Below are 16,097 nucleotides of genomic sequence, written 5' to 3' on the forward strand. Positions count from 1 at the left end.
AAAGTAGAGACGCTGTCTTTGGAAAATTAGAATTCGAATTGAAATTTCATTTGCTTGAAATAAATTGAAATTTAATTATAAAGAAAAAATATCTTTAATGGAGTATCATTTTATTATTGTGTTTCACTACAATATATATACATATATATACAGTGTTACTTATATCCCATAAAAATTTATAAATTTGTTACCTTGTAAAATTTGTAAGTTACTCAATATATAAGTAACACTGTAAAATCCCATTTCATTCTAAATTTCATTGATTCCAAACAATAGCAATTACATTCGGAATATCAATTTCAAGCATTCCAAATATATTAGAGTTAAAAGGAAAGAAAAAAAAAAAAAAAAAAAAAAAGTGTTCGAATGGTTTGTTCGAGTAACACGCGCTCTCAGTTCGTAGTTCCAACTTCCAATAGTGGTATTTAGGTCCCTCGAATTTCAAGGTTTCACACAGAAACGAGAGAGAGAGAGAGAGAGTGTGTCTCGAATATGCAGCAGAGAAAATCTACAATTGGGAATGGAAGACCATCTGGTACGGACGGCTCTGATTTCTCCTACCGCATGGTTGTTGACTCCAGTAAGCCTCTTCATCTTTCTTTTCCCCTTTTAATTTTTTTTATTTTTATTTTTCAAAAAAATTAGGTTATTTAAAGCTAAGATTTTGATATCAATGGCTTTCGTTTTTAGGGTACACAAAGGTAGCTAAAGGGAAATCGAGACTCTCCAAACTCATCTTAGCTCAGGTTCTTTACTCTCTCTCTCTCTTTGCATCTCTTTCTCTCTCTAATATACATTGCTACGATATATCTATGAATTGAAATAAGTTTGTAATTTTAGTACAATTACTTTGAACTAAGGCTTGCAAACATAGTGGTCTAGATTTTTAACAATCATATGATTTTATTTGAATGGGATTCTGAATTTGGACTCTGAATGTTATTTCAATGTTCAAATTCAAACCATGTGACCCTAATTGTGATTCTTAAACTCTTTTTGGTTCTTCGAACCATCTAGGAAAAGGAAATGGAAAGGAAAAGGAAAGAAAATAATCCATTTTATGAAAAATTTGATTTCTTTTCCGCACAGACCACGGGATAATTTTTGCACACTGGAAATTGGGTTTCTTCGAAGTTGAAGAACTTATGGTTTTTCCCTTGATATATATATATATATATATATATATATATTTTTTTTTTTCTTCACAGTTTTCCAACAAAATTAAACAAGGGAAAGTAAATAGTATACTTTCTTATCCTTTCCCTCCTGGTTTTCGAGTTTCTAACTGAGCCTCAAGGTTTTATAAACATAATATTGATTTTCAATTCTTGATGAACTTTGTGGGCTCGTTTTTATTTATTTGGTTTCTGAAACTTTTTTCTTCCTTTGTTTAGAAATGAAGGTTTCATGTTTCAAGTTGGGTACCCTTTCTATTTCTTTCTGATATGATTTTTGTTGTTTACGGCAGGCTATCGTAGAACTGGTAGGAGTGCTGACCATGGTTCTATCGATATTAAAGGAGGAGATTGTTGATAGACTTGCTGTTTCATCCGTAATCATTGGTTTTGTTTCACTCATAATAGGAGAATTAGGTTGCTGACCCCTGATCTCTATACGTCATCAAGTTCATAATTGTTAATTTGTTAGATTTATTTTATTCTTATTTATTTATTTTGGTTTTTTGTTTGTTGAAGGACGAAGGCGCAGCCGAATAAACTTTTTGAAGTGTTACATGTTTGCATCATCTATAGCAATACTGCTCTCAATTGCTATTGTCCTTGGGTCTAAATTCTCGTTAGAGGTAGGAACATTCATGCTTTTACATAGTCTAGTATTTCTTTTCTGTTGGCAAAGTGTTAAGTTATTTTTGCTCACAAAAAATGTTGCATTACTGTCTCTCTAAAATTAATTACAATTCTATTCAACCTATGCTATTAAATGTGTAATCTAGATCAGATTAGCAGGATTTCACAGGATAAATAAGATCAATATATGTGTCTGTGACAAAAGAAAGAACTTTTACAAATATGGTTATGCAAACGTTTCCACTTTCCCTGCCTTAGTATTTTCAGTGACTTTCTCATGTGATTTAGAAAATGTCCCACATCCCACTTTTGCAATCCTTCACCCATCATAACGTAACTACTTTTAAGCGACAAGTTTCCTTTCACCTCTAATTGCTAATAATTTTCCTGCAAAGACCTCTTCTGTATAGTGTTGAATGAACTCTCTAATGACAAATACATTGTGGGTGGAAATCATAGAGCTTTAAGAATGCTGTTCTGAAGATACTTGGGTGTTCTTGCAAAAAGAAAACAGTTTCTTAGTTGATGGTTATGTCTGTTCCAAAATTTGAAGGATTCAAAATCATGCAGCCACACAAAAGGCGTGATATGGCTGGATGAGGTATTTCGTTCATGTAACAACTAGGGATTATTGTACTTATTGAGAAAGTGTTTAAGCAGTGAGTATTTTGTTCGTGTAAGTATTAGGGTGTGTTTGGTAGGGTTGATTTGGAGGGATAGGGAGAGAAAAGAAAAGAAAGGATAGGTGGGAGTGTGTTTGGGTGGGTTAAGTGGAGAGAAAAGAGAGGATAGGGAGAGATATGGAGGGATAGCTAGTGGAGTAAGTGATTAATTAGTAATACCAAAAATACCCTCCACAATCAATATACATAAAAGTTATTTCATTTATGTCCTAATTTTGTTTTCACCCATTATTTTTATTTTTTTCTTTCGTCTTTTTCTTTTTTTGTTTTGTTTTTACCCATTGCATTGAACTATCAGAAAGAAACATTCCAAAATATCCTATGTGAGATTTTGGAAATGGATAATGTGTGAAGTGGTTATGAAAGGGTAGGACAGTAATTTGGTCACTATCATTTCTTTTCTTTTCTCTCCTCTATCTTATCCAAACAAGAATAACTATTATTTCTTTTCTTTTCTCCCCTATCTGTCCAAACACGAATAGAAATTATTACTATCATTTCTTTTCTTTTCTCTCCTAACTAATACTATCTTTTCTTTTCTCCCCTATCTATCCAAACACACCCTAAGGATTTTTGTAATGTGTTGGGACAGACTTTAAGCAGTGAGTACTGGTTAGACTATTGAGTTCTGTATGGGTTTCGGATTGATGGAAGGTGTGATTTTGAAGAAGAATATGGCTCTCTCAGCTCTTAGTAATCTAATTAAGATGTTAGACTATTGATAATGAGGCAGGCAGTGATTAGTATTGGACACTGCTTCATACAGCATCTTCCTTATATGCTTCTCATAACATATTTAGATCCTCTTCTTTTTTATTTTTATATAACCATTTTTTATAATGATTTTACTTCATTATTTCTCGGTATACATTTCCTTACAAATTTTATCTGCATCTCATCACGCTCTTCGAGCACTGATCATGAAGTTACAAAACACCACCCCCACCCCCCCCCCCCCCCCCCCCCCCCAAACATCTTCTAATAGCTGAGAGCATATATGTGGGCAATCTTTACCTTTTCTTCCTTTTTTCACTTGCTGGGAAACGAGCAACCTTATCTTAGGAGATGTGATGTGGTCCTATTTGTGACTGACCAATTCTTAAATTCCGTTTATTGTTGGTCTTAGTTATGAATCTGGATCCCCTCCAGTGCACCATTATTGATGTTTTGGTTATGAATCTGGATCCTCTCCAGTGCACCGGCAATGGCTGGGATCATCCCAGACTTAAAACCGGTTCACCAGGAGAGGATTCAATCTCCTTGGTTATAAGAAGTTTTCTGACAAGGTGTGTGGAATTACTAATAGGTTTTTCAAGATATGAGTGGCTGGGAAACAAAGAAGTTTGAGCTCTTTAGGAGCGCTAGTGTTGTGGTTGGTAAGTTCCATATCTTTATGCTATTTATTGGATGATGCATATGGCATACCTACAGATCACCCTTGTAATTTTTATCTCTTCAATGTTTACAGGATTGATGATACAGATATATGCAATCAAAACAACAGTGTCTCTTATTCATAACATGTCTCCTCCTAAGAGAGCTTCTTGATGGCTTGCTGTTAGATTACATGTCTCATTGGCGAAAGATCACTTACTTTTCTTCCTTTTTTTCCGGTTTTCTTATTTTGTTCCATTTCATTTTGCATGAGAAAATTTCATAAACGAATAACAATTTGTTGATCCTTCAATATAGTTTCTTTAAATTCATGTGATCCTTGTTCACTGAGTGTGTCAGTATCAAAGAATTAGATGTGCTATCCCGTCCGTAATAGTGCTTTCTGCCACTAGTTGCTATTTTATTTTACCCATAAGTACAGATAAATATCATAAAACAGGTGATGATCTCAAGTGCTGTTATCAAATTTGGAAGTGATATGCTGAAGTGGGAGTGCTGTCCTTAAGGTGTAATCCCTTTTTTACTCGTGTCCATCCTCTGGCTGCTCAGCTGATCAAGGGGTAGCATGAGCAGGGAATAGGGTAGAGAACTTGTGGTAAGAAAGAATAATTTTTTATGGAAGACCTCTGGTCAGCTGGCACAAGCAGAAAAGGGACAACCATACCTCGAATTAACTTAGTAAACTCTATTAAATATTCACATCATCAAAGATAAAGATAATTCATGTATAAGATTGACATCATGAGAAAAGACCCCTTTCAAGCATCGCATGACATTCAAAACTATAATAATTTGTCCAGTCATTATCCTCACTACTAACAATAATAGTGCAATTGTCTTTAGTAGAAGAGTGACATTAGACGTGCATTGGTGCATATGCTTGAGCAAAATGATGTGAGTTTTTTTTTTTCCCTGAATAAATGAATGATGTGAGTTTGTTCAATTAACTTTTGAATTGCTCGGTCTTTGAATTTCAATTGACCTCACATTTGTATGTGGATTGCTTTATGAAATGGTAAAAGCTTGACTTGACAGAGACGCAGATACAGAGCAGTCCCATTGTGCAGGATAATTTCAAAGGTTAGATCTTTATACATTGCTTTCTCTCTTTTATTTATTTTTATGTTTTATTTTTGTTATAGCACTACTCTTAGGCAACGGTAATGGAGAATGGCCTTTGTTTATTTATTTATTTATTTTGCAAAAGTCATTGTTTCTGTTGGAGATCCGATATTTTGAACAATTATTGTCCTGAGTAGGTTAGCCATTATGACGGTACTAAGTTACTAACGTGATAGCAATAGACAGGATTCATTTCAGATCCAGTACAAATCTAATCTAATGTGATCCCTTTCAATTTCTTAATTTCATACTTTCACACACAAATTTCGCTCTTATTTTCACACTGTTTACATGATATAGTCAAAATACATGCACACAATTTCACTAATTCAGTACAATTATAATTTATACAAATATCACTTTGGATTGAAGGAGCAATCCTCACATAGTGATCAATTGATGATACTTATTTATTAGTTATAATATCTAGATCCGACTTGACATGGGTTAGCTATGGAGAGAAGCATAACTGTTTATCAAAGCCAATGCATTGCTAGTCAAATGCGCAATGTTCACAATTTTGCCCCTCACAACAGTCTTCAATTTCCCGTTCATGGCATTTCCGGCAAAGCCTGTGGTGCACGTGTCGTCGTCCGTCATAGCGGCACTAACCCAGGTTTGTATGTCACTCATCATGAGCTCAAAGTTTGAGCCCTTGAGTTTTTTCATCTCCCCTAGAGATCTTCTCAGTTGGTCCACCGAGTCACTTAATTCTTCAATGCAGTCACTCATGGCGGCAGCCTCCCTCGGCTTCATGCCGTGGCTCTTTGACAGCTTTAACATCACCGCGGAGGTGGACCGGGCGGTGTGGAGTGTCACAGAGAGGGCTGTGTGGGCTAGAAGTTTGGCGCTTGTTTGGATGACACTTGCATGGGTTGAGAGTGAGGTGTAGCAAAGTTTTGGGTAAGTTGTTGAAGTGCAAGATGTTCTGATGAACTCATTGCTTGTTTCTTGGGCTGTTACACGTGCAGCTGAGCTTGTGTAAGAGGTGAAGGCAAGCAGAATGAGAAGGGTTGCCAGAAAATGGTTAGAAAATGAACCTTCCATCTCTCTCTCTCTCTAGATCTCTCCTTCTCTCTCTTAAGTTTAAAGCTAGTGGTTTGATGAGAGTGCGAGGGAAAGATTTCAAATTTATAGAAGCAGCTCATGTGGGCAGTGGAATAGATTTTTTTGGTGAGGGGTTATCAAGTGGTTCATACTTACAAAAAAAAATATATATATATAGAGATTGTGTGGTTCAATATCCATATTAATAATGGATTGATGTGCTTCCTCTAACAGTTCTAATAAAATTATTTAATTTGGGCCGTCCTTTTGGTTGATAATTTAGGAAAATAATAGATTTATAATGTTCTGTGGTGTCATGATTTTTGGCTATATTGTGGTCAGGGCTTATGGTGTAATTTAGGAGATTGAGACTTGACAACCAACAGAGTAGAATTTACAGTTAATGAATCTTGTCATTACTTAGACCTTGAAGGTTTGCCTCACGGAAATACTGTAGTAAGTATCTTTAGATTCACAATGCACATATGACATATCTCGTGTTCATATATATATATATATATATATATGCACAAAACACATATCTTATATGCCTTTTAGCAGTCACTTTATACAAATAGTCTTAATGCTTAAAAATTGTATGTATAGGTCTATTCACTGAGTAAGGATCCTCTTCCGCTAACAGTAGGGGTGGCTATGATTGCTCACACGTGTGGGCTCCACACGTGTCCACACGTGTGAGCGATCACAGCCGTCCCTACTATGTTGTACAGGAGAGGATCCCAACTCTTATTCACCACGATACCTCATACCTAAAATTGACAAGAAATGGTTGTTCTTGTTTTGGTTTAGTTGTAGTAAAAGTAACATTTGATGTAGCACTTTTGGTTTTGTTTTGCTTTTCGGGTCTGGTTTAGTGTGCCACCATACTCATTGTAAAATAGTGCATAAATAGTAATGAATTTGGTATTGAATAAACATGTTACACTTAAAATTTCTAGATCGGGTAGTTATTAACTTAGAATCGAAGTTAAAAGGTTGTGCATTTGAATTTCGATACATCTACAGATAGTGTAAAATGCATTCAACAAGAGGGGTCATACATTAGAGAGTATTGAAACATGTTATGTTGAAGGACCTCATTTGAAAATAAGTGGTCCAAAAACATGTGTCTAAACATTGGAAGATTTTTTAAAAGGAATAAGTTGCAAGTGTACATCAACTTAATAATTCATGTGGTCCGAATGTATTAGAGTACCTAGTGGGGACATGAACATGTTCTCAAACAGAAACGAATAATAATATGATGGTGCTTGAACTGAACCTGTATTACCTTCAATGCATGTGGGGTGGGGTCTTACGTCCTAAAGATATATGGCAATCACTTTGCAACATGGTTCATTCAATTGGCCCATTGAATTGTCTATATTATGCTACCCCCAACTTGTTTTGGGACCAATTTTATATTCATCAAATTGAAGAATCTGATGGTAGCAAAATTGGACTTACCATGCCCTAACGTTACACCGATGGTGGATATGCAATAGAAAAACGAAAACAGAAATAATTAATCAGAAAAAACTTTAGAAGTTGGCCGACATTGTCAATGTCATTCCCGTTCTGACTAGGTGTAATATATTTTCAGTCTAGAAAATAATTTATGACAGTGGTCTGGGAGTGTTGGCATTTCTGACGAGCATTTGTCGAGAAGAAGGGTTTTTCAGAGACAAAAGATTCTTGTTTATATGATCCCACATTATATTAGAAGGTACTTATGCTTGATTATGTGAAACCAAGTAGAAGAATCCCTCAAGTCTGAGAATGTGAAAAAGATCAAAGAAATTCTGCATATCCATCTAGGCAATTCATGTAGTGGTTCTAGTGTCATTAAATGTGTACATACATGTACTTGGGTATAGGTTCATGTTTTGGAACACAGACATTGAATGTGTACATACATGTACTTGGGAATAGGTTCATGTTTTGGAACACATAAGACCCATATGTAGTCTTGACATTGTTATCAAGTAGTGCTGGTGAACAAGTGTATCTAGTGGATCAAGTGGAACACAATGAGTAGAAGATTCCTCTCCGCTTCTCTACTCACTCCCAAGTATCAGATTGGGAGTCCGAGTCTTCAAAAACAGTGTACTCACGAGAGTTCTATCATTACATGATATGAGTAGGGTTAAATGTACGCATGCAGAAAGACTCTCTCGTTTGGTTTTGAATTTGTAACCTTCCATGGATCCACTCTCAAATGTCTGAATTATTTGACATGATTGTCTAAATTATTTGACAGGATAGAATAAAATAATAACACATGATATGAAACCAACATAATAAAATGATTTTCGAAAATTGCTTTAATTTTTGAAAAAAAGAAACATAATAAAATGATGACACATGATATGAAACCAACATTTCCAATCAGTTTAGGATCAACGTGTGAGGATTATATTTTCATGTATATTAAATTTTTTCTCTGTGGCTACACAGTATACTACATGTGTGTGTCAGTTGTGTACACGTGACTTGTCCACACCCGTGAACCAACGTCACCATCATGAAAAGCCCATAGGTTTTTTTTTTATGTTCAATAATTCATCAAAATGTGGTGTAGTATTATTAAGGGTTAAATGCAAAAAACTCCCCCTGAACTATTGGGGGTTTTGCAACTAACCCCCTTGAATTAAAAAAAAACCCCTAAACTATGAATTTGTTGCAATTTGCCCACTCAGGCCACCGGAAAAGTAAAAAGACGAAACTGCCCTTCCAAGTTTGTTATATACTCAATACAACCAAACCCGAAGCCACACACACTGCAGAAATGGAAGAAGTGGCGGCAGCACTGGTGGAGATCTCTTTGCAATTCGTCAACCGTGGATGTGGAACAGAGCATCGATCATCGTCGTAGCCGCCGAGCGAGAGAGAGAGGGGTGAAGGTGATGGCAGTCGGCGCGTGAGAGAGAGCTCGGCGGTGTGGGTTGTGGATATTTCGGCTGGTAGAGAGCTCGATGGTGTAGAACAGCGACTAGGGAAGTCGCGATTCTGGCACAAATCAGAGAATGGCACAGCGGCGACGGATCTGGCGTTGGCGACAACGGCTTTTGTGCGCCGGTGATTGATAGAACAGCGGGCAAGATGGGTTGTGGATGAACTTCGGCAGTGCTCGGATGGGGGCGAGACGGTGACGGCGAGCTTTCGCAGCGGTGGGCGACGGGTTGTGGAGAGGACTCAGCCGCAATGAGGTGCTTCACGGTGTGATGGCAGCAGCGAGCTTGCCTTCGGATGATGGTGGTGGTAGTGGAGCCACCACTAATGACGACTCATGGTGCAATTAATTTGGGGTGATTACCAGTGACGACTCGTGTGTATATCTATATATATATAAATATATTGATTGAGCTTTGGTGTTTCAGTACGAATTACTGTATTTGAATTGATTCAATTGGGAAATTGTTTGAGAAACGTTTGTGGCTACGGCGGTGATGGCAGTGGCTGGACTGGTTCACTATGAATTATTTAAATTTTTTAAAATTGTGGTTCAATTGCTTCGAATGGTGGTGGCAGTGGGATTTTAGTGTGATTTGGGTTAAACGGCTTTCGGTGTGGAAGATGGGCTTGTCGGTGTTGAACCACGAACGCCTGCTGTTGAAGATGGTGAACAGTTATAGGGCGTGTTAGTCCTTTCATGCATATAAGGGCAGTATGGTCTTTTAAAATAAGTAAATTATTTTTAATGGCCAAAACTTGCCGGATTTTTGCCGGATGGAGTTATCTGAAACAAAATTGAATAGTTCAGGGGGTTAGTTGCAACTTTTGTAGTTTAGGGGGGTTAATTGCAACTTTGTCAATAGTTCAGGGGGGTTTTTTGCATTTAACCCTATTATTAATGTGAAAGTTTTGTTGTTTTGTGGAAAATAATTTATGTTCACAAGTTTTATAATCCTCCTCGATTTTGCAACCGACGTGAGAACGAATCTTTTAATCATTCTCAGATCACTTTCTGTTGCTACATAATATACATATGTGTGTGTGTATACATCTAGGCCGGAACAGTCATTAATATTTTTATAATCCTCCTCGATTTTGCAACCGCCGTGAGAACAAATGTCTTAATCATTCTCAGATCACTTTCTGTTGCTACATAATATACATGTGTGTGTGTGTGTACACACGCACACACATAAGCAATCTTCACAATAATACATCTAGGCCGGAACAGTCATTAATGTGTGTGCCACCGGTCACAAAATCTTCTTAGATTTAGATTACCTGTATGTGTGTAAAGAATTTTAGTTGGATACATCATATATATATATATATATATCAGTGTTATCTTCTATCTCCCAAAATGGTAGTGTTATCTTCTACCTCCCAAAATAAATGGTAAGGATTCGAGTTTTTTGAAAAGGAATAAATTAGGTATATGAATTGATGTGTGCACTTGTCTTGTCTATATATATATATATATATGATGAATGTATACTAGTAATTAGTTTATTTGTTAAAACTGGGATTTGGGAATGTGGTTTGGGCATTTCCCTCCTCCCTTATTTGCAAATATTTGTAAATTCCCTACCACAAAATTTCCATTGCCATACTTACAACTGTGATAAGGTCATGAAAATGAAATATATTGATGAACAGGAGATATCTTCATCAATCCTATCCATGATGCATGTGAATTCACTCCATACCATCCAAAATTGTTGGGAAATGTACCCCACAACCCTACATATGTAGGACACAAACCCCATCTATAAAGGCTAGGGCAAGGACTGACTTCACACACACCACAACCATCCACTGTCCTTCAAAATTACTCCTAATTTAATGATGGTACATTCCAGATTTTCAAAGCCATCCTCTTCTTGCCATGGCCTTGTAGCCACTATTACCCTCTTGTACTTGATAACCATTTCGGTCACAAACACCTGTTTGGCTGCAAGAATTGAACCCCATGTCAAGACCAACACACGGTTCATCAAATCCTCGTGTGGGGTAACAATGTATCCCAAGTTATGCTTCAAAACCCTCTCTGTTTATGCCAGCTCCATCCAAACAAGCCCTACGGAACTGGCGAATGCTGCCCTCACCGTGAGCCTGAAAGGCGCTCAGGCGACTTCAACCACGGTAGCAAACCTGTCGAAAGGGCACGATTTGAAGCCAAGCGAAGCTAGTGCTATAACGGATTGCGTGGAGAACATGGAAGACTCCGTGGATGAGCTGAAGCAATCGCTGGTGGCGATGGAGGATTTAGAAGGACCGGATTTCGAAACGAAAATGGGGAATATATTGACATGGGTAAGCGCTGCGTTGACAGATGAGGATACGTGCATGGATGGGGTGGAAGAGGCTGGTATGAAGGGGAAAATTAGGAGAACTATTAGGGGCTATATTGTCAATGTTGCTCAGTTAACTAGCAATGCTTTGGCACTCGTTAACAAATTATCATCTACTTAATTAGTCACCATTAGACATGTAATTCTGTATCTCACGTTATATCTAGTCGTATATATTTATTATTTTATTGCTAATTTTCTCTCTCAGACCTTACTGATCTAATTTTTACATTATTGTCTAATTTTTATGGTAATGATCTGTTTGATTTGTCACTCCGAAAACAAAAAAAAAAAAAACCATTTTAAGAGAATTATAAAAGATAATTTTCAGAAAACAGAAACTGTTCTCAAAAAATTAAACGATTTTTTTTTTTTTTTTTTATCACTGCTCCAAATAATAGAGTTAGCACAAGTAAATTTAAAAGTGAAAATGATATAATATTCACTTTGGATTTATTTGAATTTGAGGAAGAACCTTTTATAACTGTAGTAGGTCCAAAGTTAATCAGGTGAAAATTGAAACCCCCTTGTAGAAAGTAGTGGGTTGGGTGTAGCCCAATTTCAGCTATAACCAATTCTTATCGGGCCTAAAAATTTATTCGAACTCTAGTGGGCTTCTGTTCAAAAAACTCTTGGGCCGAACGGCTTAATTATAACCATCTTATTCTTCGAAAAAAATATTACTAAATGACAGCTATTTACGATCTAATTATATTGTGACATGAATGTGTTTGTGTACTAAACCAACCCTTTTTATCATGTTAGTTTATTTTTCTCGGAAAGTTTGAGGTTATGGTTGATTATGTTAGGTTAAAAAGGACATGTGGCGCTGGATTCAAATTGATGTAGGGTAGGTTAATTAAGTAATTATGATGATCAATCAATCTCTCCTTGGCCAACGCCATATGTCCAGCAGCATTTCACGCACTCTAGTATGTGAAAACGCTAACACGTTCGTCCACGTCTTTGACTTTTTTTCTTTTATTTTTAAGATATGATCATGAAGACATAGGAGGGGGACTCGCATGGCTTATCATAGACCTCTATTTGTACTAGCTAGTAGCTTCAAATCGTTGTTTTAATTTTACCATTTTCTAATATTTTTTTGTGTTTCTGTCGTTGTTTTAATTTTACCATTTTCTAATATTTTTTTGTGTTTCTGTCTCATTTACTTGAACAGAACACAATACTTTCCTTCAACATATCTCAAAGTATTTTTAACTTATGCAGAATTTTGGATTAGGATCATGAATTTGATTCTCTTCCATTACGTACACTGATGTGCCACAACTATATCACAATACAATATCGTCTCACCATAAAATATAATAGTTTAAAAAGATTATACAACACATTTATATGGAGAAATAAAACAATTATATAAGATTTTACATCGTGTTACAATTATTGAATTTTAGTGGTGGATTACTCCGTGATGTGAGGGTTGGACTTCAATATATCTTTGGCCCTACGCTACATCATTGCATGCATGTGGCTGTGTCACCCAAAATTCATGTGTTCATCAAACATGCATTCACACCCAAATGATTTCATCGTACGTACATTCACACAATATATGCACACACTATAATTCACACTACCCTATATATATAATTATATATATGCACACAATAAAAACACACACAAACTAATCCACCTGACAATTAATAGTGCCCTATAAAATGGCATATTGACCAGTACTCCTCAACCTGCAATATACAAGTATTTAGTGAGAGCCAGAGGAGGGAAATTAAGATATCTATAGAGAGAGATGGAAGTTTACACTCTTAAGAACTCAGGTTCACACCATGTGCTCACATTCCTCCTCCTAACTCTTCTTCTATTCATCACACACATTCAAGCTGCCAAAACACCCACAACCTACACAAACTTCATCAAAACCTCTTGCAATTCAACCACATATCCCTCACTTTGCTACAAATCACTCTCTTCCTACGCCGCCTCCGTCCAAACCAACCCGAAAAAGCTCTGCAACGCCGCCCTCACCGTCACCATACAGGCCGCTCGCAACACTTTGGACACGGTATCAAAGCTGGCTGCACAGAAGGGACTCACGAGCAGCGAAGCAGCGGCCATCAAAGACTGCGTCGAGAATGTAGGAGACAGCATCGACGAGCTCAAGCAATCTCTGAAGGCAATGGGAGGTCTGGGGAGTAGTACTGATGTGGATAAAGAGTTTCTGATGAGCAGTGTCAAGACATGGATGAGTGCCGCCATAACGGACGAGGACACGTGCACCGATGGCTTCGCTGGCCGGAAAGTGAGCGTGAGTGTGAAGAACAAGGTGAGGAGCAGCATCTTGGGTGTTGCCAAACTTACCAGCAATGCTCTGTCTCTCATCAACCACCTCACTTATTAAATTTAAACTACTACTTGTTTAAGGTTTCTAATTTGTATCCGAAATGGAACTGCATCCATGTTGTGAATGATGTGTGTGTGTTTATTTTTAACTTTCGTTCTCTTGATTGTGCTGTCCATCATAATTTGCATTTTTGGGTGAATAAAAATAACAGGTGCACATGTGAGTCACTTTAAATTCTAAAATGATTTGTAAATTTTAGACGATACATTCATCACAAATCACATACATAATTTAAATTTAAGTTCATGAATGTGACAAGTATTGATACGGATACTCAAGAAAGTTAAGTAAAAGTGTATTGAAGAAAAATTTATCGGGCAATAAGCCATGTCGGGCATTTTTACCGACACTGGAAATGAATTGGAGTGGTGCAAATTAAAAGCCATTTAAACAGCCTCGTGAGGGTCACATATATGACCCAATTTTATCCCCATATTAATGGTTTATTCTAATTGAATATTTTATAAAGGCACTTATTTGATACAACTGCGCCCATGTTAATGGAATATTTAGAAAAAATTTAGGCTTGTTTTTTTGGCTCTGTTTTGGGGGTTTTATTTTTATTTATTTAATTTCTGAAAAAAAATATATTTATTTATTCATTGGGTAAGATCCGTTTTGGGATGTTGCCCCCTTCAGTTGTACAGTTTTTTTCATCTATACAATCACAGATTATCATTATTATTATTATTTTTTAACCAAATTATCACTTATATTCCAAGTTCTTTAAGGTTATAAATTGACTTACAATAAGAAAACTAAAATTGATCATTATACTTCTGCAATAATTAAGATTTGAGAGATTTATTTTGTTTATCCTCTTAGGAATTCAATTTTTCTTGTGCATTCAAGTTTTATTTTGTATTTTGAAAAGCAAAAAATTCTAAGATTCGAGTTTAATTTGAACGCCTAGGTTCATCATTTTACTGTTTTACTTCCTTCTTCTTTCTATCTGTGCAGTCACAAAAAAAAAAAAAAAAATTCCCGGGTAAATAGTCACCATGTTGCTGTCGAAACTAAATCCCCCTTCCTAACCCCGATACAGAGAAATAGTGAGTATTTATTGAATACGAGTACTATATTATTAGTGCTATTAATATTTTTTCTCGGAATTGAAAGATAGGTCATGATTTTTTTTTTTTTTTGAAAGGTATAGGTCTTTTGTTTTTGGTTGGTCATTCAATGCACACCATTTTCTTTCTAATAATGCTATGCAAATCGAAATTGTAGACCTACTAAACAATGCCAAAATGATATCATCTATTTAAGTAAATTGATCGCCTTCCATTCACATTAAATAATGGTCTATTTTTTTTTTTTTTTCGAATTTAGAATTTTCTTTCACATTAACAAAATTCATTGAGATGTCTTTCACACTCACACTCACTAGTCACTAAACAGTGTGTGTTTGTCATTTTCTCCTATTTCCTTGGACCAAATTAGTTGTCTGGTCTATCGTAACAAATTAAGTTGCACCTAACTTCTATAGTTAACATGATTGGACTCAAACTTTCTAATTAGCTGATTGTCTGTAATGCCTAATTCCTACAAATATGATTTCCAATCTTGAAATCATAAATAAAGTGAAATTTAGTTGTGGTTATTTGGTCATATATTCAATTTACTTGTGTTTTTCACATTGTTCCGGACGATTGGTCTTCCCTAATCCAATGGGTTGCCTTAAATTGGTCGAATTTGTGAAGTGTATTGAATATATTATGTTGGGTTGGAAAGAAACAATTGTACTTGTTACAATGTTTTATCTGCATCTTTCAAAATGTTGAACGTTATAAACAACTCAATTTACTGTAATTTTATTTATTCTCCGTCCCTTTCAAGATACTCAATCTTATCAACAACTCAATTAACTGTAGTTTTATTTATTCTTTGTCCCCTTTCCAAAATATTGGATCTTATCAACAACCCAGTTCGTTGTAATTTAAATTTTTCTATTGTTTGCTCCCTTTAACATGTTGTTGGACCCTTTTAACATGTTAGACCCTCTCCCACCTTCCAAGTGTTTATCTGTTCTCCACCTCCCTTTCAAGATACTGAATCTTATCGACAGCCCAATTCACTGTAGTTTTATCTATTTTCCGCTACCTTCCAAGATGCCGAACCTTATCAATAACTCAGTTCGTTATAATCTCATCTGTTATTCGCTCGTTTCAACATGTTGGACCTTAACAACAACTTAGATCACTGTGCCAAAATAGTGCTTTGGATTCTAGCTTCCTCTTTCATTTTCCGAATTCTTCCCTGACTAATGCTGCGTTTGCCTTTGGTATTTCAGTCAGTTAGTATGTGCTTGCTGTGTTTTTTTGAATCCTTGATTGATGTGTTGTTGTAGCTCTGT

The 16,097-nt window shown here is 36.1% G+C and overlaps 4 protein-coding genes across 4 annotated transcripts; 3 read left to right on the top strand and 1 right to left on the bottom strand.

The window, feature by feature from the left end:
- Window positions 1-362: 362 nt before the first annotated feature.
- On the top strand, window positions 363-4,194 carry LOC132312572 (uncharacterized). The gene is made up of 6 exons (XM_059810988.1): window positions 363-580; window positions 691-746; window positions 1,469-1,592; window positions 1,695-1,801; window positions 3,795-3,864; window positions 3,957-4,194. The coding sequence occupies exons 1-6, from the start codon at window positions 493-495 to the stop codon at window positions 4,034-4,036; spliced, it is 525 nt and encodes a 174-aa protein (XP_059666971.1). The 5' UTR covers window positions 363-492; the 3' UTR covers window positions 4,037-4,194.
- A 1,108-nt stretch (window positions 4,195-5,302) lies between these two features.
- Window positions 5,303-6,167, bottom strand: LOC132312571 (21 kDa protein-like). Its single transcript, XM_059810987.1, has one exon. The coding sequence runs from the start codon at window positions 6,050-6,052 to the stop codon at window positions 5,453-5,455; it is 600 nt and encodes a 199-aa protein (XP_059666970.1). The 5' UTR covers window positions 6,053-6,167; the 3' UTR covers window positions 5,303-5,452.
- A 4,547-nt stretch (window positions 6,168-10,714) lies between these two features.
- LOC132312573 (21 kDa protein-like) lies at window positions 10,715-11,553 on the top strand. The gene has a single exon (XM_059810989.1). It carries the CDS (start codon window positions 10,850-10,852, stop codon window positions 11,477-11,479), a length of 630 nt encoding a protein of 209 aa, XP_059666972.1. The 5' UTR covers window positions 10,715-10,849; the 3' UTR covers window positions 11,480-11,553.
- Window positions 11,554-12,978: 1,425 nt separating this feature from the next.
- On the top strand, window positions 12,979-13,923 carry LOC132312574 (21 kDa protein-like). The gene has a single exon (XM_059810990.1). It carries the CDS (start codon window positions 13,130-13,132, stop codon window positions 13,736-13,738), a length of 609 nt encoding a protein of 202 aa, XP_059666973.1. The 5' UTR covers window positions 12,979-13,129; the 3' UTR covers window positions 13,739-13,923.
- The last annotated feature ends 2,174 nt before the right edge of the window (window positions 13,924-16,097 follow it).

The sequence above is a fragment of the Cornus florida genome, unplaced genomic scaffold (assembly GCF_030987335.1).
Source record: "Cornus florida cultivar Cherokee Brave unplaced genomic scaffold, ASM3098733v1 CherokeeBrave_3.0.0_Hap2_Chr06, whole genome shotgun sequence".
Lineage (NCBI taxonomy): Eukaryota > Viridiplantae > Streptophyta > Magnoliopsida > Cornales > Cornaceae > Cornus > Cornus florida.